Below are 22,881 nucleotides of genomic sequence, written 5' to 3' on the forward strand. Positions count from 1 at the left end.
ACCACGCCCCTTTGTCCGCCACGTTTATATTTTGAATTTTTATTTTCAAAATTGTAATTTCTCTTACCCGTTTTACTTCAAAATGACACAGAATAATTATTTATTACTTGTTGATTGTGATGAAAAGGTTTAGCTCAAAATTGTCTGCGAGCCATAGGTTCCCGACCCCCGCATTAGGGGGAAGAAAGAAGATGAAAAAAAAAAGGTTTTTCAATGGAACCTGAGACGTTTTTGGCGCAAATCAAAGAGACGTTTTGCTAATGGCGGAGTCGGCCAGGCGGCGCGGCCCAGGTGAGCGGGGGCGGATTCTCCCCCAGACGCGTAAAGCTCCGCCCCCATGCGCCTCCTCGGTTCGGAGGAACGCGCACACACCCCCCCGCACCGCGCTCACACACACACAAAAAAAAAATGGACATTCCCGTGGTGGATTTCGACGCCTACAGCCTGAGCGGACACGCTGTTTCGGAGGAGACGCTCGATCTCCTGAGCGGGCAGCTGCAAACAGCCTTCACGGGTGTGGGGTTTGTCTACCTGAAGAACACAGGAATCACACAGGAAGAGGTAAAACGCACGCACGCACGCACCCTAGGGGGCCACGTTGAACGCCAAGGGGGGGGCAATAATAACTTTGAGCCCTGCGTGGAAAAAAAACCCCCAAAAAAACATTTCGTTGAATTTCGGCTTTTAAAACCAACTTTACGGCTGCCCACGGTACACCTCCGAGCGCATCGAAGCCTCCGAGCAGGGGCGTTGCCAGAATTTTGGGGTCCCATGCAAAAAAAAAATACAACAAAAAAAAAAACCTACCGAGCCCATAGAAAGCAGAATGTTTCACATTAAAATAACGTACTGAACGTTATGTGTTATTAAATGTACTACTATAAGCTTCTGCTGCTCTATACTACAATCGTGCACATTCACGTTTCCACCTTCACCCTTTGCCTATATTAACGGTATTGCAAACATTTTTGGTCCCCAATGTTAAGAAAAGCTGTCTGTGTCATGAGATTTTTATGATGCTTTATTATAAATAACTACGCAATCGGTGACTTATTTTTCACGTACGGAATTGTAGTCAGTTTTAGAAATGACCAATGATCCATGTTTCAGATTAAGGAATTTATTACCAATTCTTATCGACAAGGCTAACCCTCCTCCGCCCTCTGCATAAACCCTAAATACATGCCTGAATAACATACCCGAAATAAATTTAAATGTCCTGAACTATTATGCGGACTGCAGTTATAAATGTGGTACCTACAGAGAGCAAGCGTCTGTGAAACTGCGACTGTAGTGTCAAGACATGATGTGGGCCTCCCTGAGTAAGTTCAACAGGAGACAAAATACCCTGAAGCAGTATTTTTCCCATCCCTGGGCGGGGCTTGGGTAGAACCGGTTACGGCATCCGACCTCGTGTTTGTTCCCCCTCAACAAACCAACCCAGAGCTCACGCTGCGCCAAGAGCCCAGCGTCGAGCCTTCTTGTGAGCACACTCATTTGCAGTGTCTTTTAAAGTTTAATTTTCTCGCTGACTGGCTTCTCAGCTGAAAGGGTGGCACGGCTGGTCGACCTGTCTCGGCGCATTGCAGACCTTAGATAGTTCTTTCTAAGTTTCGGCGCGGAGGTGGCAGCCGCCAACCCGAGCGGGGCCCGCCGGGCTAAAATCGCAGCCGACGTCGCTGACCCCCCCCCACCGGGTCAAATACAACCGGAGTGGAAGGGAAAACTCCGGGGGGCGCACGCGTGGGATGGACGGCGGCTGAGACCGCGCCCCTCCGACGCCGGGCCGAGCCGCAGAAGTCCACTGCCTAAACCGAAGGATGGGCACACAAGATCTCCAGGATTCCTGTATTTATTTTCAAGCACTCCCTGTTTGGCTCCCCAAAAACAATTCTTGATTAAAGGAGGAAAATGTATCTCAGCTTTTGTAAGGAAAGACCTAAACCCGACGGAGGGCTGGGTTCCCCCTAATTTTCTTCGCTATTACTGGGCAGCAAATAGCTCCAAGCCTACTGGGTGACATGTTTTTTCTGATGAAGATGGGCCTGCCTGGGCAACAGTGGGACTCACCTCGCATGCGTCAGTCTCCCCCATCTCCTTACTCTCTGCTCCCTTGTCGGCATGCGCTAACACTCGGACGTTCTCCGATCCCGTTGTCTCTTAACTCCATTAAAGTCTGGAATACAATTTCCCAAACCTTTCAGTCCGCGTCAGGCGAACGGCCCTCCTCCCCTGTCGCTCAGCCGCCCCCTCGCGCCCTCACGATTCAGGGATTCGTCTTCTTTGGCGACCTTTTTGGTGGCAAATCATTCATGTCTATTTGAACTTTTATGCGAAGACCATGGTGTCCCAAAATCACACCTTTTTTCACATATCTGCAAGCGCGCGGCTTTGCTTCCAAACATTTCCCTACCGACCCCAAATCTCAGAATAAAGATTCCGCGTAAAAACTATTACATTTGAATCCATCCGAGAGGGCCTTAAACTCCAAGACAAAGAATGTTATCCAAAACATTGATCCGCCAACAAGGACCAGAATACGGGAAGCCTGGGAACGCGACCCAGAAATGGTGATCCCTGAGGATATCTGGGCAAATCTGCACCTCCGGTTATAGTACATACTTCAATCTGTATAAGGCACGGTTTAATAACATTTAAGGTACTCCATGGAATACATTATTTCAATGACAGACTAGCCATAATATACCCATCTGTTAACCCCAACGGCCCTAGATGCAGTAGCCCAGGTTCATTAGGACACACTTTCTGGTCATGTCCATCCCCGGTCAACGTCACGTCATGTTGTACACCCCCTGAACCCAATCCACTCGCGCCATCTTGGGAGTAACACCCAGTGGAAATTCATGCTGCAAATGCACAAAGAAAAAGCAAGAGCACTTCGTAGCCTCGGAGCACGCAGACTAATTCTAACAGACACCCCTCCCCCCGTCAAGAGAAGGATAGCAGGGGTGCTGTCCCTGCTCCAGCTTGAGAAAATTAGACACACACTGAGTGGGTCTTATGACAAGTTCACTCATGTATGGTCCCCTTTCATTGAATGTGCAAAAGGACTGACCCTCTGACGCACCATACTACCCGACTGATGTCTCTCTTACTTAGCCGATTGCTACTATAACCAATGGATTTTTTTTATGTATTTATTTTTCAAGTATTATTATTTAATTATATACATCTTTTATTTTATTTTATTTATTTGTTTATTTATTTATTTTCCTCTCTCCTTGAATGTGTGATATTCTGCCTAATTTAATTTCTCTTTCCTTTTGAGTGTGGTCTTGGTCCCAGGGGAGGTAGGGAGGGATAAGGGGTGGGTATAATGTGGGGTAATGTCTATGTGAGAACAGTATGTTTGTTCATGTGTGTGTGTGTGTGTATATAATGCAAAATCCCTTAGATAAGATAGTTAAAAACAAAAAACTAAGGGAAAAAATAAGGGAAATAATTATTATAAAAATGATATGAAATAAATTAACAACAATAATATTTTCATACAATAAAATAAATAAGGCTCTTTAAAATAGTAGACACGCAAGTCCTTAAAAACGGTACTAATCAGTTTTACGAATATAAAAAAAAATAAAAAAATTTTTTTAAAAAAAGTTAAATTGTATGCATTAAATATGCAATTAAAATTGATTTTATGGCTAGATTTAATAGTATAAACATGGAGTGGGCCGCATCAAATTGTGTGGTGGCCGGATGTGTCCCCTGTAGTTTGAGACCCCTGAAAACCTTAACCTTTAACCCTGTAAAGGCCAAATATAAAAAATAAAAAAAAAATTGAGCAAACATTTTTTTCACCTGTCAGATGTTGTTGTAGGAAGCCCTTGGTGCAGAAATGAAAGTTTATTATTTTTATTTTTTATGTTTTTAGTAAGTTTTTAGGGTAAACCCTAACCCTAGTTGAGAACAGAATTTCTGTATTTGGCCTCACATTGTATGGACAAATATACAGAACAACTAATGCTTATTTGCAGTTTTCATTGCTTATTTAGCCTCATAACAGTGTAGGCCTATCATGAATAATAATCAAGTCATATTTGAATATGAATATTCATTCATTAATTTAAAAAAAAAAGGGATAAAATTGCATCTACAAAACTGAATTCCGTCCTGGTCCCAGTGTTCAGCCACGTTCATTTGCCCTGATAGTCCCAAAGACGGTTCTTTTCCTCTGAAGAGCAGAGGAACATTCCACTTGCGGCATAGTGTGTCGGCGTGTCGTTTATTGCAGTGTCTGGATATGTGTGATTCGGTCCTTGCACGCATCCAGTGGGGGAGCGCACAGAACACCTCCTGGCTGGGTTCGGGTTGGGCCCGTTTGGTCTCCCATCACCTGAGGATGGTCTCTTCAGGGCTCCTTGATGTCACCGTCTGTGTTGCTGGGCATCTCAAAATCACTCCTCTCCATTTTGGATGTCAACGATCACCCCCTACACACTTTCCAGAAGAACCCTCTATAATAATAATAAATGTGTTTAATGAATGCATTCTGAGGATTATACTGCAGTAGATAACCTGAAGGAATAGATGGGGTGGTGGACAGTGTTCAGGGCAGAGAGCCAAGTATTTTCCAGGCTAAACAATTTAAATGCATGCCAATTAATCCTAATCCTATTTACACATTCCACTAAATTTGCACAATGCCGTCTGGCTTGCCTATTATGTCCTCTACTTATCATACTAAAAGGAATACATGCATCCCCGGAACACTTACATCCCCACATTCAGGAACATTCTCACCCGTCCCTGAACTGGCAAACAAACAAAGTCCGGGATCAATGAGATGTATTTATTTTAACCGATAAGATACAGATAAAGTTTCCAATACTGCAACCAGAAATAATTTATTAATTTATTCAATTCTGGTTTAAATTTAAAATATTAACAGAGAAAACAAATTTAGAACTGAGTTATAATCATCAAAGACATTGTATTTTTTTTTTTCCATATGTGAACATATGAGAAGTGCAGTTTCCCCATGTAAGGTGTAAGTTGCACATGGTGTTCTGCCAACCAGCCTCACCCAGATATGTAGAATTGCAACACAGACAAAAGCTGAACATCCATTTGATGACTGTATTCCACACTAACCAGATATCTCCCCATATTCTAGACATTGTAATAATCACAAAAGAAAATCAAGGCATTTTACTCACTTGAACTTTGACAAATCCAGTCCGTTAAAACAAGGAGATGAGCTTGAAGGAAAGTTTGCAGGTTGAGTGAGTTCATGGCGAGATGGCCGGACCTATTAACAGATTTACTACCCAAGGATAAACTTTGTAAATGTCGTCTTAAAAAAAAAAGTTCTGATTTATTTTAAATTTTCCTTTACATTTTTTTTTTTAAGAATAGATTAAGGTGATGTATGTCATTTTGCAACCGTGGACCTCCACATAAACAAGCTCCCCTGCTCTGCGTGCAGACGTGCTTTGTGTTTCTTGTTTTGTTTCGTCCTCCTTCACACACGGTACTTTCCTTCACGTCTGATTCAAGATTATACTGCAAGGGACGACGCGCTCGACCACCAACATCCAGCGCTCTCTGCGGCCCCCCCCCGGGGCGAGTAGAACCAGTTTAAACAGCACTTCATGCTCTTCTTTCCAGTTGGACCATGTGATGGCTGTCTCCAAGAGGTTCTTCCTTCAGCCAGCGGAGCTGAAGTCGCCCTACACGAGGAAGAGCTTTGCCAATTGTCCCAACCACGGCTGGGTCGCCATGGAGTCTGAAAGGTACCCGTCGCAACCCCCGAAACGCCGCGGTCCACTTCGGCAATCAGCCGCCTGCCCCGGACCTCACACGCTTACAGAGCAACGCATATTGACGTAGCTGCGTTTTGCAGGTTGAATCCACGTCGACCGGGAGACCTGAAAGAGGCCTTCAACTTCACGTCTCTTCGCCCTGACATTGTAATTACCCCTCTCCATGTCATTCCATCTTCCGTCCGGTGGTTTATCGCGTGAACAAATGTGGCCACAGTCACGCCTGGTTCACGGTGGTTGCGTTGTCGTCCTTTTTTTATCCGGCCGAAAGCGCCGGGCCGTGCACCGAGCTGCCGAAAGGCTCTCGACTCACTGGGTCTCTCCCCCCCCCCCACGTCCCCTCCCAAAGAGATGGCCGTCTGGGGGCGCCGCCACGGGGTTCCAGGAGGCCCAGACGGCCTTTTTCCATCGCTGCAGAGAGCTGTCGCTGCGGGTGTTGAGGGTGATGGCTCGCAGCCTGGGCCTGGAGCCGGAGTTCTTCCCCGACGCACACCGACGCATGGGGAGTATGTTCTGCTCATATCTACGTAGTGTTTTGTGGGAGCTGTCTGTGGCAGGCTGTTTTAACACTGAATCCGGATGATGAACGAGTCACTTAAAAAAAAATAATTAAGTTATCAGTGCCTATATTTAGTTGCTACTGGCTATTCCGACAGTTGCTCTGAACTATTTTCGTTTTAGTAGTCATTGAGTTGAGTACCAGTGCTTATTCATTAGTTGCAAGTGGTGTTACTAGTAACTTAACCGTCGTGAGAAATTACTAGTCAAAACAGCAAATTACAATTTAACCAAAAACTCGTTGACTTGATTTAAAATGTTCCCGTTACGAGGGAATAAATGTCACCACAAACAGCAAGTTCAGGGAGGGAGAGGGGAGATGGCGGTCACCACGCGTCCCCACTGCAAGGCGAACAAACGCATGAGGAAACTCTCCCAGCTGACGCCCAGGACCAAGCGGCGGCACTGGCGGCGGTGGCACTGGCGGCGGCGGCGGCGGGCCGAGCGGCCGAGCCAGAACAGCTGCGCCGGCACGGGGCAAAGCCCGCGCCGTAGCCCCATCTGCCAAAACCTCCTTTTTCCGGTTTGTATGCCATAGATTAGTAGGGATGTGCAACCCGGCGGAAACAGTTGCGCTCGCACAGAAAAGGCCCGTCGCCTTACGTTTCATTCCTCACAAGCTGCCTTCCCGCATGGGGATGCCTAACATGGCTGGGTAAAAACATACCCGGCAAAGTAGGTCATTCACACACAGGCCGCCTTTACCGAGACGTTCTGTACGGAGTCTGTTCCCGGGTGGATGACCCTTACGGATACGTTACGTGATGCTCGCGCGAGAGGTGTCTCATATCACGCGAGACGAGGCAACGGAATCAAATCGTTGTTTTTTTTTTTTTTTCGTTTTAAGACCGCCGCTTCGCTCCCCGCTCCCCGTCTCCCCGCTCCCCCGGGAGGCCTCGGTTTCCTCCCCTGACGGAGCCGCCGTCCCCGTCCCCGTCCCCACCCGGACGCGATAACCCTGGACCCCAAAGTTATTAAATCAGTGTGATCGACCTCAACCTGTCCTACGCTCTCTGCCTCCGGAGAAGCGACGTCCTCCACCCCTTCTCCCTCTCCCTGTCCGACGTCCCCGCACTCCAAAAGACACGTCCAGGGTCCGAGTGGCCTTTTTTAAGAAGAAAAATAATAAAATGGACGTTTTTTTGGTTTTTTTTCTCCGTCGAGGCTGGACAACATTCTTCGCAGCCGAGCTCCACTGGTCGGACCAGACTCGCCATTTTTCCGAGTAGTTTTTTTTTTTTATAATTTAAATTTAAATATTCGTACGAAATAAATATTCGTAAAAAAAACAAAACTTTTTATGCTTTGTTTGGATTTGGCTCCGCCCCTACTTTACGGCAGTGTTACCGCTTCCATTCCCACACGCACTGCGTTGCCAGCAGATTTACGGCTTTTACTGCAAGCGGGAATGGGACTTTATACCTTATAGACGCATAATAAATCCATTGACACGATGGTTAAACTCCACCTTGGGGCTTTAAACGGTCATCAGCAATCACAGCAGACGACATGAGCACCACTTTGTGATGAGCCAGCACTTCCTCCCAACGAGCACTGTGTAGGGAGTGTGTCCGGTTGGGTGCGGTCAGGCATGGCGGAGGAGGAAAGGAGGTGAATCGTTTCTAACTGTTAGGGAGGCATGTTTTAAAAGCGAGGGCTATTACAAGTGAGTTATAGGGACGAAGGGGCTTCCAGTCAAATAAAGCAGTCTCCCCCGGAAGCTGCCGGTCCTGGCTGCGGCCAAGAAGCTCTGCAGCTGGCGATGCTTCTCAAGGGCGTATTAACTATGGCTGCAGAGGGCGGGGAAAGAAGTACCGTCTGACCCTTTACACACCCAGATGTCTGAAATGCACGCAGGGAGGTTTCCCTGACTTGACCTTCCTGCCTCTGTCCACATTATACATTGCGTCCCCTGTACTGTAGGCGATGGGAATGGCAGCACGTTGCGGTCCTTGTACTACCCAGCGGTCGACAGTGAGCTGGTGAAGGAAGGTCAGCTGCGCTGCGGGGAACACTGCGACTACGGCAGCATCACCCTGGTGTTCCAGGGCCAGGAGGGAGGCCTGCAGGTAACACTCTCTCACTGCCTCACTCGCTCACTCACTCACTCACTCACTCACTCACTCACTCACTCAGTACAAGTCCAAACATCTGCATGGGCACTGGATGAAAGGTGAAAAAATTACTATGTTTTACAGCAGAGCAAAATCGATATATTAAACTGGTAGGGTACTGCTTTAAAATTTCAATAAACAGATATCTGGCTTTTTGTTCGGATGTATTCGTTTTTATAAGAACTAAGCAGATAGACAAATATCAGCAGTTTTTCATTCTACTCAAGAGTGTCACCATTTGTTTGCCGCCTTACCGTTTTTACAGTAAATTGTCCAAAAAAATAACATTTTCCAATTCCTGCCATTCAACTCACACATTCTTATGAAGATGTTGTTCCAGGCTGACTTTTTTTTTGTTTGTTTTGTCTATTAAAATCCCATTGACATCCATTCTCCTGCAGGTCCTGAGTCGCACAGGAGAATACATCTCTGCTCCCAGCATCCCTGGAACAGTCCTCATCAACATAGCTGACCTCATGCAGCGCTGGACCAGCGACAGGTTCATCTCAGCTGTGAGTTGTTTGAACGCCTCTTTCCGATAATTTTACCTTTTATTTTGGTAGTTTGAGATGATCTTTTTTTTACATTTTATATAGAAATATGGAATATACAGTATTTATATTTTGTAACATGAATGCCACGTTGTTTGGCAATGTTATAAGAGATTTCTTACAAGATAACAAAGCTATTTGTCATGAGTAAATAATAAAGACTTTATTTTGAATAGCAAGATTTAATGCAATAATTCCAAATAAATTGTAATAGTTCTAGATTTCTTAAACAATTTATAGAAAAAAAAAATGGAATATATTTACATTTGTAACATGACGCATGCCACATTGTGAGGCAATGTCATAAGAGATTTCTTATAGGAATAAAATATATTCATCCTGAGTTATATAGAAACAATAAAGGTTTATTTTGAACAGCTAGATTTAATGACAATAATTCTAAATTTAGTTAAATATTTCTAGAATAATTTTTTATACGAATATTGAATATTCTTAGTGAATCCCACATTGTTTGGTAATGTTAAAAGAGTTGTCTTAGTCTTACGCCCAATGAACAGGGTTTGGCTTCTCTTTCAGGTCCATAGGGTTTTGCTGCCACCTGCTGGTGACGGCAGCACACGGCAGTCTCTGGCTTTCTTCGTGCAGCCAGATGATGAATTCCTTGTCACTTGCTGTCATGGCTCCAATAAGTACCCTCCTGTGATGACAGGCGCCTATCTCATCGAACGCTTCAATGATACTTATGGAAGAGAGTAAATATTTTATTGATTGAATTGCAAATTAAATTTTTAAATATAGCAGGTATGGGGCAATCAATGTGTATACACTGTATGAGGAGTGAGGAATCTTAGAAGACAGTTTTCAAACTCTAACTTAAATTAAGGCTCTGAGTTGTACCCTCATTTGTTTCTCCTTTTTGTTTTTTTTTCAATCATGTGGTGAATCAAATGTGAATATGTATCCATGTGAATGTATTAGAGATGCAATATGATAAACATTTTATTATTCTTGTGCCACATTTTAAGCTATTTGAAATACTCTCTCAATTTTGTTTTAGAAATGCCTCTAAAATAACCAGAGCCTGAACATGCTGCAAGTTCATTCACTTTAATTTCCACATTCAAACCGATCTATTGCACAACACATTAGAGGAGGCATATGTACTGTAGGAAAAAAACAAACATAAAAAAAACAAAACAAGACATATTGACGATGTTGTAATCGTGGACTACTGACCTCATTTCCGATCTGTTATCAGAAAAATATTGACACAGGCATTTGTTAACAAATGGGAAACAGTCAAACTGTGAGGCATCAATTTGAAGTTGAAAGAGTTTTTGTTTTTTTTACCAGTAAATGTTTTATTTAGTGGTGTGCTCACAGCATATTATCACTTAATCCCGTTGACATTTTTAGAAGATGTGTTCTGCTGTGGGTCATTAAAAACACTTTAAATACTATCTTGCGCCCGCCTTTTCAACTTCAGTGGTATTTTGCCAAAGCAGCACCTTGCAGTGCGCATGTCTATTCTTTGCAATTTGAGACAAATTTGGTGCAATTTCATTGCGAGATTATAAATTATTATGGAAGGAAAGTTTACTTTAATCCATCTGATGGAGAACGATTCACAACACAAACACACACACACACACACACACATATACAGCTTCGTACAATCTACACTTACACCTACTGTGACATTGCAATAAATTAAAATAATTAAAATCATTTATGAAATTGGCTATGGCATGACCTGTTTCCTGGCTGTAGAGCTTAATGAATGTACAGTTTACGTAGGAAAATGTCACAAATGATTTAACCCTGAAACAAAACACAGAGGCAGCAGTCAAAACCAGATAATGCAACAGGAGAGAACTTATCAAAGATGCAGTGATGTCAGTCCACTTTGTTTTTCCTATTCTATGTGCCAAAAACGTTCATGTCGTCACATCAACAATTTAACATTTAAATGTGTCCATATCATTTATGAACAGGCAGTCACATGAGCCGTAGAACGCCGTTGCCGACAGTCATTTTCCGCCAACATTCATTTTTGAACAAAGCAAAATGGAAATAGAAATATTTAGATAAAGCGACGTGTCCTTTGGTAGCGCCTCTCGGAGACTGAATCACAGGCAAAGCTACAGGGCGCACAAATCAAAATATTCACCTTCTACCTACGTCTTCCGAAGCACTTCAATTCAAAACAAAGGCTTGATTGTGGAGACATAACAAAATGTTCATGTTCGTGTAAATGCAGATGTTGGGAATTTAGATCAAAGCCCCCAGATGTAACTACAACAAGGTTGGTCGGGTGTGTTTTGGTCAAGTGGTTCTTTTTTTTTTTTTTTTTTTTAACAAATCCTGAAACAATTGTATGCACACTGGCTGGCACACACACACACACACAGACGCACACACACAGTTATCAGGACCACTATGACAGCACTGACACTGGTACATCCTGCTGCTGGTGACTCTCTTGAGGCTGAACTGGCAGTTGTTGAGCTCCAGGGGGCGACCCCAGAGACGCTCCGTGTCCTGGAGCACAAGAGATTGAGGGCACAAAACTATTATCTCCATAACCTGGAGAGTGTTTCTCAAACCGGGGTCCAGGGAGCCCTATAGGGTCCATGAAATCATGTCGCCTCCCTTGGCAACTTCTGTTGACTTGCCCTCGAGCGAGGTGCTGATTTGTAGTCCGCAGACCAACTACACTGCAGGCTACGCTCTGTGTTACCGTGATTACAACACTGAATGACGTGTGAAAGGTTCGGCTACATAACGTTAATATCGGTGAAAATACACCAGTTGTTTTACTGATGATGACAGAAAATAAGCAAGGAGATATATAACCTATAACTCGGCCTCATTTATCGATGTATCTGTAAAATGCGTAATACTGTCTTATTAACACATGCGTATGATTTACAAAGCATTTCTTATGTCTCAGATAAAGCTGGTTTACCGATTTAAGGTGCAATACTAGACCAACAAATGGCCTCAAATCTTTTGAGAAATATGAATTTACACACAAATTTATTCCGCTCGATTCATAGTTATAGTTTATAGTTGGTTGCTAATTTGGTCACAATGGTTTGCCAGTATTTTAGTAAATTGGGCCCCTAAGAAAAAGTCTAACGGCAGTTTAAACCCGGGACTAACCTTTGTCCTCAGCCTGGCCTTGTGCTTTCCCTGCTTTGAGGATCCCCATGTGCTCCACCGCCTGGGGAGGGGAATGGATCGTTAGAGGAACCAGAAGCAGCACAAAGGAAGAGAGGGCTTCATTTGTCAGACCTTACGACCTTACATATTTTTTATTTTCCCATTTCCATTGCTGCGGACGCACCTGCTGAAGCTCCATCTTCTGGTCGTTGAGCTGCGCCTGCTGCCGGTCCAGCTCCTCCCTCTGTCTCTGCAGCTCCACCTTCTTCATCTCCAGCTCGTTCTCCTGATGGCTCAGCAGCTCCTCAAACTGTCTCATCTCCTCCTCGGTGTACATGGGGTTCTGCTCCAGGGTCTGAGGGAGGGGTCACGGGGGAGGTAAGGGGAGGACCAGCGGGTTGACACATGTTCATAGTATTATTATTTTTATTAATATTATTTTATATTTTTATTATTATTTCTATTATAATTATTATTATAATTACAATTGTAATTATTATTATTATTGTTACTTTTAATTATTGTGATGATGATTATTATTATTATTATTATTATTATTATAACATTGCATTACATAACACCGTTTAGCAGATGCTTTGGTCCCAAAGCGAGGGACAATGGATCACAGTTACAGCCAGCTAAACATTCTCCAGAGACAAGCAGCACTAGTAGAGTTATTTATTTATGAATATTTATATTATTACCATGAATAGAAGTAAGGTGAGGATGTTTGCAGAGGAAGCAGATTTTTCTCTGATCCTGAATTTAACCAAGCAGGGCTCGGGGACCGTGCTGTCGAGGGTGTGGACTGTGGGCGGGGTGCAGCGGCTAATGAGGCGTAGATCCCCTCCGCCGGCTTTTTCGACTGACGGAGACACCCGGAGGACTGCGAAGGCCTTTTACACTGTAATCGTGATGAAGGGCCGTTCAGCCGAGCTTCCCTTTCCTCCGCCCGGCCTACTACGCCGCAGTGACACCGGCTGCTTTGTAAACGTAAAACCTCAAGCGCTTGTACCCTCACGATCCCATCCCACAAACCGGCGACCTGCTTACTTTTACTATTAACTCATACCGCGCGGGCGTGTTGTTGTTGTTTTTAATTTTATTTTTTTTCCAAGCTCAGCTCTCCACTCCTTCGTCTCTTTCCCTAAATCTTAAATCTCACCTCCCAGCTGTTCTGCTCCTGGAAGTCCTTCTTGTTGGTGGCCACCAGGTACTCATCAAAGGAGATCAGTCTGTCGTTGTCCGTGTCCATCTGAATGTGAAGACACGGAGACTAATGTTCCCATGTGGTGGTGATGTGTAAAAAAAAACAACCAAGTTTTTATATGTGTGTGTACTACTGTATTGATTCCATAAAGGGGTGTTGGCGCAGCAGACTCGCCTCAGTCATGACGTGCTCCTTCATGCGCAGCCTCTCCTCCTCCATCTCCAACATGTCATCCTCCTCATTCTTGGGGTCGTAGACCTTCTCCAACTGGATTACACACACACACACACACACGTGAGCACACACACACACTCACATACACTCACACACACACACACGAGCACACACACACACGCACATACACTCACACACACACACACAAACACGCATGCGCGACGCACCCGCATGCACACACACACACACGCGCGCGCGGGCACACACACACACACACACGCGCGCGCGCACGCACGCACGCACGCACGCACGCACGCACGCACACACACACACACACACACACACACACACACACACACACACACACACACATACACACACAGTAAGACCAAGGCGTGTCGGTCAGATCATATGACGCCACATTAAATAGACTCACATACCTCTTTCGTGAAGAGAGCTTCAAGTTCCTGCTCGTCAAAGTAACCGTCTCCATTGGAGTCTGCCGCACAAATTAAAATACTTCAGTTTAAAATATTAAAACATCACGTCCGGTATTTTCGCCACGGCCTTTTAATGTTACGCCATCTAAACGTAGGCTTCTTCAAACTGCACGGCCTCTATCGTTACCGTGCAGTTTGAAGAAGGTCTTCGGGTCAAAATCGTTTGGGTCCAGACCATCGGCCTCCTCCCACACCTCCTTCAGCTGGTCCTTACTGCCCTGCATGAGGACGCACGCACGCATGCACGCGCACACACACACACACACACACACACACACACACACACACACACACACACACTTGTTGATTTCTTTGATGCATTTCTTTCAAAGAGAATTCCCCTCAAATTACGTCTAAATTGTTGCCATGCATTTTCTACTATCCGCTTTACTGACAGGGTGGTGGACTTTGGGGTGGTCGGCATGTTTCCTCCTCATGTCCTCGTAGCGCTCCTCCTCCCTTCTGCGCTGCTCGTCGTCCATGGTCTTCAGCCGCTCCCTCCTCTCGTGCTCCTTCATCATCTCGTACTTCTTGAACTCCTCGTGCCGCTCCTTGTCGAAGTTCTCCAGGTCACTGGTGGCCTGGAGAACGGCCAGGGCCAAACAGACAGGGCATCAGTATGACACCATTAGTGATATCAACAACATGTTGTCCTTGGTGAACGTAAAAACCTCCACCCCCCCCCCTTTTCATGATGAACAGCACGTACCGATTTGATGAGGCGGTCCAGGTCCTCCACCTCAAAGGTGTGTGGGTTCATGTGGTTGAGGTATTCAAATTGTTTCAGGAGTGACAGATGATCAATGGACTTGTCTGGAATGGAGTGGATAAAAATTGTCATTCTAACCGTCTGGCGGAGAGACAGTCAGAAGAATTTGTTCGACAATGGTGAGTTTTATTATGTATTTTAACCCCAGAGTATCTTCACTCAGTAAACGACTTGTAAACCTGTTTTTTTGTACTTTTTTTTGTGAGGGACAGAGCCATCGGACACAGGAGTCACAGGTAGATTGAGGTAAATATGAGGATTTATTTACCAAAAAATATAATCAGCAATCATGAGGATGGTTGCAAAACAAGTGCAGGGGGAAACTTTCCCAAATGAACTAAAGTATGATAAAACTAAAAATGAGGTCAAAAGAACTTAAACTGGGGTTATGATGAAGATAACTAGACACGCGAAACGGACCTGAGCAAATGAAACAGGAGGGAACATGGCCAAACCAAAAAGACACAAGAGGGGTGAAACAAATATTGGAAACTAAAATGATTTAACTCTAAAAATAAAACAAGGGACTAAATAACACAAGTGCACATGTTAAAATAAGTGCAAAAAAAAAAGAAAACATAAAACTATAAAAAGAGATTATTGTTAAAGTAAATACTAAATAAACCATCCCCCATGAGGTTGAACTGGATGGACTCTTGCGCAGCTCTTTAAGCCCTGCAGCTGTGGACTTGTTTTCCTTCCCAGCAAGAGTAGTACAAACTTAAATCCTGGCAATAAATTATGTTTATTATATGAAACGCAAACTAGGCGTCACTATTATGTGTTTTAACTTTGTATGTGCATTATGAATGTAGTGTGTAAAAAGATCACTTTTAAAAAACGTAGGGAAAATGCAAGGCCAGGGGGGCGTATAAGATCACAATCTTATACTTTAATACAAGATAGGTGGACGGCCACATTTAACTATGACCTCTGTCATAAACATAATAATTTCATTTACACAATTATGATTCTACGTCAACAAAAACAGAACATTATAAACGTCATAAAAGTAGAACTCTAAAAAGTGAAAAGGCCAATGTGCTGTATTCATTTTCTTGCTTGAGGTACTTGGTGTAATTTAACATTAACACACATTGCCATCACTCTGCTGTGTGGTGGCTAGAGCTGTGTATTGAAATATGAACATTTTATGGCACTAAGTGAATTCCAATAATAAAAGATTCTGTAGTATTCAATGCCAAATATTACAATTTGGGGGGGATTTTGAGGAATTGCATCATGTCCCTGTTTAAAAGTAATTTCTTAAGTGAAAGTGTTTCATCGCACAGCTATTACATTGTATCACCGAACGCTTATATGAATGAACCTCTGATGTGCATGGGGACGTCAGCAGCATGTCAATAACATGTCTGCTCACTGGCCAGTGGACATTCTCGGCCACTTACCATTTCCTTTACTTAGGTCTTGTTTCGCTTTGATGAGCATCCGTAGCCTGTTCATCTCGTGCCTCTTCAGGTCGTCCAGCTGCGTCCGCAGATGGTGGCTGACAAAGTCCAGTTCTTTGGCGAGTTTCCCTTGCTACAGGCGAGCCGCAACAAAGTCCAACCCAGCACCGGGCAACGGGGGGGTTATCAACAGAGGTAACGACTACAAAACACGGCCGGAAACGGCGACGGATGTGTGAGGCTGTAGCCACACCCACCTTAATGTCCTCCATGTTGGTGTTGTGCAGCTTCTCCCTAAAGTGTTGGTCTTTCTCCAGGAAGTCGATGACCTCCCGCAGGTAGCGATCGTAGTGCAGCCCCGTGTCCTGGAACAGAGAAAGGCAGAGCCCACATCAGCACGCTGTTGGGAGGAACACATTTAAAACAGAACAAAAACATTTTATGAAAGCTTCCTCTTCAGACGGTTACACCTCGATGAACCTGGAGAGAACCACCTGCAATGCAACTGTTGCCACTACTCAAAACAAATGATTGTTCTTTGGATAGAGCTGTCCTGTCTTTGTCCTTGTAAGCATGGAAATAACCCCCAAGCCAATTTTTTGAATATGTTGAATATGTCTGTTTTTTACCTAAATATGCACGAGACTAGGCTTTCAAAGTGAAATATATGAAATACTAAGTGCAACCAGTGCATGGCCTCGTGCCCTTACAGTGCTCTGTGGTGGTTCCAGGTCCTGCTCCAGGGGCTGGATGTTGGCCTTGTCCAGGGTAATAGGCACCGACTGGACACACAGACATAGGCCGAGCAGCACCAGCCCCCAGGGACCCGAGGCTTCACCCCTCTGCATCTGTGTGTCAGAAATATGTCAATATATAGATAACAGATAAAAAAGAAAAAAAAGAAACATGGCTGTGTAGTGAAAACAAGCAATGTTTTCTGAGTGATGAAACAGTGTAATGACCTTGTAAATAACAGCTGTGTACACTGGGTGGTGGTTGATAGATTGCAAAATATTCCTCAAGCCTCTAGCGCCCAGTTTTAGACTAATAAAGTGTGTTTTGCCCGCCCCAAAGAAACACACTAGTTTTGCATAAAAACTTAATAAGGGTAATTGCCATTTGAAAAAAAAGAAATAAATAAAAACCCCACCTCGAGAAAATGGGTTGACGGCTTAAGCATGTTAATCTTAATCTTGAAAACAAGCCCTCGGGCGAGTAAAGGACCGTGCGGAACACGTGTTTCTTCGGATAAAGCCTCCGGATAAACAGGGTGTCTTCCCACGGGTCCCCGCAACTTTTGATGGCCTAAATAGGTGACGTTATACGTGGGGAGAAGGTGCAAATGAATATTTTTCCTTTTCTTCGCACAGAACATATCGGGATGACAGTGGGTTTGTTTTTTTAAGCAGACGGAATGAGGAGCGAAATGGACCCGATTTGAGCTGAGATAAGCTCCAACGCAAATATAAATGAGCAATTTTTTCGTTTAGTTACAAAAGAAAACAACTTACTTTTACGACTTTTGGTTCTCCCTCTCCTTTTGGTATGTTTAATATCCCCAGAGGTCGGGAAGAAGTGGGGGAGAACAGCCTGTTTCTAGCTCCCGTCCTCTGCCACGGGACGAGCCGCCGAAGTGGGCGCGGTCTGGTTGATTATTGTCGTTGCCGTGGCGACGCCTCGCCCCCGCCCCGTCCCATTGGTCGCCGCACGTTTTCTCCCTGGGAAAAGAGTCGCGTTGGCGAATGATTGGACGGTTCACCTGTCAGTCAAAGTGTGCTCGCCACACGAGAGAAAAAGGTGCTTTGAGATTTCGGAGACCTTACGTGGCTTTTATTTTACCTTACCAGGGCGGGGTGGGGTGGACAGTGTCCTGAAATCTCACAATCTAATAAATAATGAGACTTTTTTTTTTGTAATGCTATAAATGTATCCCTGAAAAAGCCTCTGAAGGTTGTTTTTTTTTTATTTCAATTTTACCTATTTATTTTAGTTCCAGTTTTACTGATGTAATGTGTGATTATGGTTGGTCATAATCCTGAGCCCGGTTTTCCTGTATTATCGAATAAAGTAAAGTAGCAGCAGGTACGCACCATGTATTAGAGAATTAGGTAAGTATAAAGTCGAAGCAGGGCAGGTTGTGAATAAGGATTCTATGGATTGTTATTACAACAGTTTGATTTAGGTCAGATAGCGAAGAAAGTGATTAGGTACTGGAACGAATCTGACCGTTATTTTTTTCCAGAGAATTTCACAGAATTTCTTGTCTGTACGACAGATATTATTATTATTATTATTATTATTATTATTATTATTATTATTATTATTAATATATATTATTATTATTAGATACTGTATATATAATATAGTACCTTTTATACACGACATGTAACTAAAAGTGCTTAATATTAAATGAAGGCTGTCAGATAGTGACAATAAAAGTAAAGCAAAATGCGTTTACAAATAATTTTAAGAATGAAATAAATTAAAAACAGGGTAAGAATAAGCGTTCCTGAATTATTTTCTTGTTTCAATGGAGTCTTGGATTTTACTATCATGTTACTATATTTTCATCGACATTGTCTTTCCTCCCAATTACTGTTTCTTTTTAATCCACTTTCTAGAATAGCCTCGACATTCTGCATGGGTATCTTACACCGTTGGCCACAAATCACATCCTGTTTCCTTTTTCCTCCACCCCATCTCATCAGTTTACCGCAATCTTACCCCTAAACTTTTTTAAACGCTTCTTCTTTTTTAGACTCGCCTCTTTTTTTTTTTTTTATCAACTTAAAAACAACTAAGAAGACTAATTGAAGGGCTAATCGAAGGCTGAGCTGAAAAGAAAAGTTTTTGGCACTGGCTTGAAAGCACCTACAGAGTCTGCCTCTTTAATATTTGTTGGCAGCTTGTGCCATAGCTTTGGAGCATAGTTTAAAAAAAAAGGCTGCATGTCCAATCTCCTTCTGAATGGGATGTTGTACTTCTAACAAGCCTGCAGTGGAAGACCCGAGGCTTCTAGATGGAGCATAGAACACTAGTGATTCTGTAATGTCAGCAAGTCCAAAGTTGCTTAGAGCTTTGTATAAAAGAGGACTTTAAAATCAATTCTAAAAGACCAAATACTTGCCAGGTATGATAAAGGTAAGTATTAGGTTCAGTGGTAGGTCTATAGTTTTATAACATCAAAAAGGTTGACTCTTATGCAGAACAACTTCACTAACTTTGACAATTAGAAATAGGAGCCTATATGGGTAAGTAAAATCAGAACAAATGTTGAAATTAAGAATGAAGTCTATAGATTTATGGACTATTTCATGACATTTAAGTCCTAGCATTTGTTAAAGACGTTTAAGGAGCTGCAGACACCTTCCAATTGAAATCTTACAGGTGATGTAGGAGCTTTGTTCTTTACCACACGTGGTTTACAAATTTGCCTGTGTGTGAGGGAGCAATTGTATGTGGTGGCAGTGAGATGTGTTTGAACCTGAACTTGAGATGGTGGTTTTTAATTAAAAAAAACTTGGCGCTTCTGTCGAAGTGACTCTGAGTCCCAATTCACAAACACATGTTATAAAATAAATACAAACACAAATGGAAATAGATCACTCCACTCCAGGATCCACTCCGGGCATCGACTCCACCCACCCCGACGAGACAGATGTGACCACCAACCATTTCACATTCACATGAACGATTCGTTTTTAAAGTTGTAAATTATTAAAAATAATTAATATATGAAAATATATGTAATCACACATGCTACATTTATTAGTAAAATGGTTTAGACAACACAAGTAATATATAATTTATTTGTGGATATTTAGGTTTCTGTTGTGGAATTAAAAAATCATAATACAGATATATATCCATATACAGTACACACATATATATAAAACATATATTTGTGATTTTGACACTGGCTAGCCTGGCATCCCCAGACTTACTCACAAATGTGGATTAGTCTGGAATCTCTCTTCATTTTCAATTTCTAAGGGGCATTTCCAACTGGCGCAGACCAAAATGTCTCTGCATTAGCACTAATGCTAATCTCTGGGTCAGCATTGTATAGACCCACAATCAATCAGAGCATTGGGTAGACCTTCAACCAATCAGAGCATTGGATAGACCTACAACCAATCAGAGCATTAGATAGACCAACAATCAATAAGAGCATTGGATGGACCTACCATCAATCAGAGCGTTGGATAGACCTATAACCAATCAGAGCGTTGGATAGACCTACAACCAATCAGCGCATTGGATAGCCCTACAACTAATCAGAGCATTGGATAGACCTACAACCAATCAGATCATTGGATAGACCTACAACTCATTGGATAGACCTACAACTCAACTCAGGTAGCTCAGGAGGTAGAGCTGGTGGTCTAGTGATCTAAAGGTTGCTGGTTCGATCCCAGGCTCCTCCTGCTAGCATGCTGTAGTGTCCTTGAGCAAGACACTTAACCCCTAATTGCTCCTGATGGCTGCGTCCGTCGGTGTTTGAACAATTGTAAGTCGCTTTGGATAAAAGCGTCTGATAAATGACTAAATGTAAATGTACAACTAATCAGATCATTGGATAGACCTACAACCAATCAGAGCATTGTATAGACCTACAACCAATCAGAGCATTGGAAAGACCTACAACCAATCAGAGCATAGGATAGACCTACTATCAATCACAGCATTGTATAGACCTACAACTAATCAAAGCATTGGATAGACCTACAACCAATCAAAGCATTGCATAGACCTACAACCAATCAGAGAATTGTATAGACCTAAAACCAATCATAGCATTGTATACATATGACCAATCAGAGCATTGTAGAGACCTACAACCAATCAGAGGATTGTATGGACCTACAAACAATCAAATAGTTAAACCTACCTACAACAGACAATATTTGACCAGCATTTGACAGGAGCCTACTTCATTCCCTGCACAAAACAGTTGTTCGCAATGGCACGACTACACAATGAAGATCTGTGTTAATTGTTATTGTTCTTGTGCACAGGAAATGGGGACAATAACATGGAGCCGCTGCAATATCGGGAGGGGGCAGATGAGGTTCTTGCAGCACAAAAGGGACACATGAATGACGCCTTACTGCAGAAGATGGAAGCAGACACACAGGCTTTGCTTGGGCCCGTGGGTGGCATGGTGGCGGTGACGGAGGCTCAATCCAACAAACGACGACTGCACATCAAGCACTCAAAAGTGTTGTACTGTATTTAATTATAATCCAAAATAAACCGATTTTCTAAATAGACACGTCTGCTTCGGTATACAGTACGTAATCAACACAGAAACAAATAATACAGGTTATGACGGTCTTGATGTCTTCAAACACAAAAACCGCACAGGTAGGTTTACTAAACTGTGGCAAAAAGGGTCACTCGTGCCGCCTGTTAAAGTTTACTCCACTAATGCAGCTCTAATGTCAGCCCCTTCTGGGTTACCATGCTCAGGTAATGCCTGAACAGGAGGCGGAATGTTTACATGCATGTCTTCAGTGAAGTTGGTGAACTTCTTCTTAAGTTGTCGCCTGGTTCTTCACAAACGTCGGCAAGCGCACAGCAGGTCAGTGCCATTTTCTTGCTTAGCTCCAGCTCGCAGTCGTTCCTTTTTAGGCTGGCGCCTCCACCACCCTTTCAATCTCCCAAAAGACAACGCGCAAACGACTGTGCACTGCTCGCCTGTAACCGCAGGCGTGTCGCTCGGGGATCAGGCCGCCAGTGTCCGAATGGGGTCTTCATGAGCCAGTCTTCCACGGGGGAGGCTGGCTCGCCGATCAGTTCATGGACAGCCAACGCAAACGTACCCCCCAGAAAAGACCTTTGTCATCCACAACTGCTTGAAGAACAACTGACAACGTCCTCTCCAGTTGTAATGGGGGACACTCCTCTACTGTGACCCCCATCTATTGCGCCAACGCACCGTGGTACTTCCAACAGTCTACGGAAGAAAGTGGCCATTTCTGCCAACTTGTCAGCATCACAGGCATGTCAAGTGCGCAGGAGCAGCGCCGTGATGTGGGTGCGTTGTGGAACGCCTGAACACAGCCAAACATGGCGCTGGGTTCTTAAAAAAAACTGGGGTGGCTGGTGGTGCCTACGCGTTCACTGCCGGTCGCCAGCTTCCAGATGCAAGTGGCGCCCCGTCTTCAGATTGGGACACGCAAAGGGTGATGAGTGTTCCTTCTCCCCGTGACCTGATCCCCGATCGGAGCCTGACCCGGGGACACGCGGAAAATTCTGCGCGAACTGTAGAGAAGGAAAAACCCGAGCAATGGTGCCCCACCAGTGGTGAGAGATCGTGGGCGGTTGGCCCAGACGACGGGTGACCTCCGCCCTGCCACCGGCTGCACGACTACCTGCAAAGACAGACACTGGCGCATTGTTAGTTTATTCGATTTGTTTAACCGCAATGTGATCGATACCAGCGTTGTCGATATATTGACCGAGAGCGAGCTGGCTTCAACCGAGGCTGACACCAACATCTTCACGTTCAGCGTTCATTACAGTCAACCCTCGCAGGGCAATTACATTTCCTGTTGAACGTCATCCGCCGCCCGTAGCCGATCGCGACAAGCAGCACAAGTCGTGGACCGGTCGTGTTTGGATGCCAATGGCGACGTGGTCCCGTTGTTGTTGTTGTTGTTGTTGTTGTGCTTGAAGTTG

The 22,881-nt window shown here is 43.9% G+C and overlaps 2 protein-coding genes across 2 annotated transcripts; one reads left to right on the top strand and one right to left on the bottom strand.

The window, feature by feature from the left end:
- Positions 1-408: 408 nt before the first annotated feature.
- Positions 409-9,929, top strand: LOC307232028 (uncharacterized protein; the record flags this gene model as incomplete). The annotated part of the gene is made up of 7 exons (XM_080002909.1): positions 409-561; positions 5,632-5,756; positions 5,867-5,933; positions 6,136-6,292; positions 8,268-8,413; positions 8,860-8,970; positions 9,547-9,929. The coding sequence occupies 7 exons, from the start codon at positions 409-411 to the stop codon at positions 9,724-9,726; spliced, it is 939 nt and encodes a 312-aa protein (XP_079859035.1). The 3' UTR covers positions 9,727-9,929.
- Positions 9,930-10,061: 132 nt separating this feature from the next.
- Positions 10,062-17,783, bottom strand: LOC307231112 (nucleobindin-2-like). The gene is made up of 13 exons (XM_080001685.1): positions 17,709-17,783; positions 16,908-17,045; positions 16,455-16,562; positions 16,198-16,330; positions 14,729-14,832; positions 14,415-14,600; positions 14,147-14,237; positions 13,960-14,018; positions 13,520-13,612; positions 13,301-13,390; positions 12,320-12,490; positions 12,136-12,196; positions 10,062-11,511 (listed from the first exon to the last, which is right to left on the bottom strand). The coding sequence occupies exons 2-13, from the start codon at positions 17,043-17,045 to the stop codon at positions 11,408-11,410; spliced, it is 1,338 nt and encodes a 445-aa protein (XP_079857811.1). The 5' UTR covers positions 17,709-17,783; the 3' UTR covers positions 10,062-11,407.
- Positions 17,784-22,881: the final 5,098 nt, after the last annotated feature.

This window comes from Zeus faber (genome assembly GCF_960531495.2).
Source record: "Zeus faber genome assembly, chromosome: 6".
NCBI classification, from domain to species: Eukaryota; Metazoa; Chordata; class Actinopteri; order Zeiformes; family Zeidae; genus Zeus; species Zeus faber.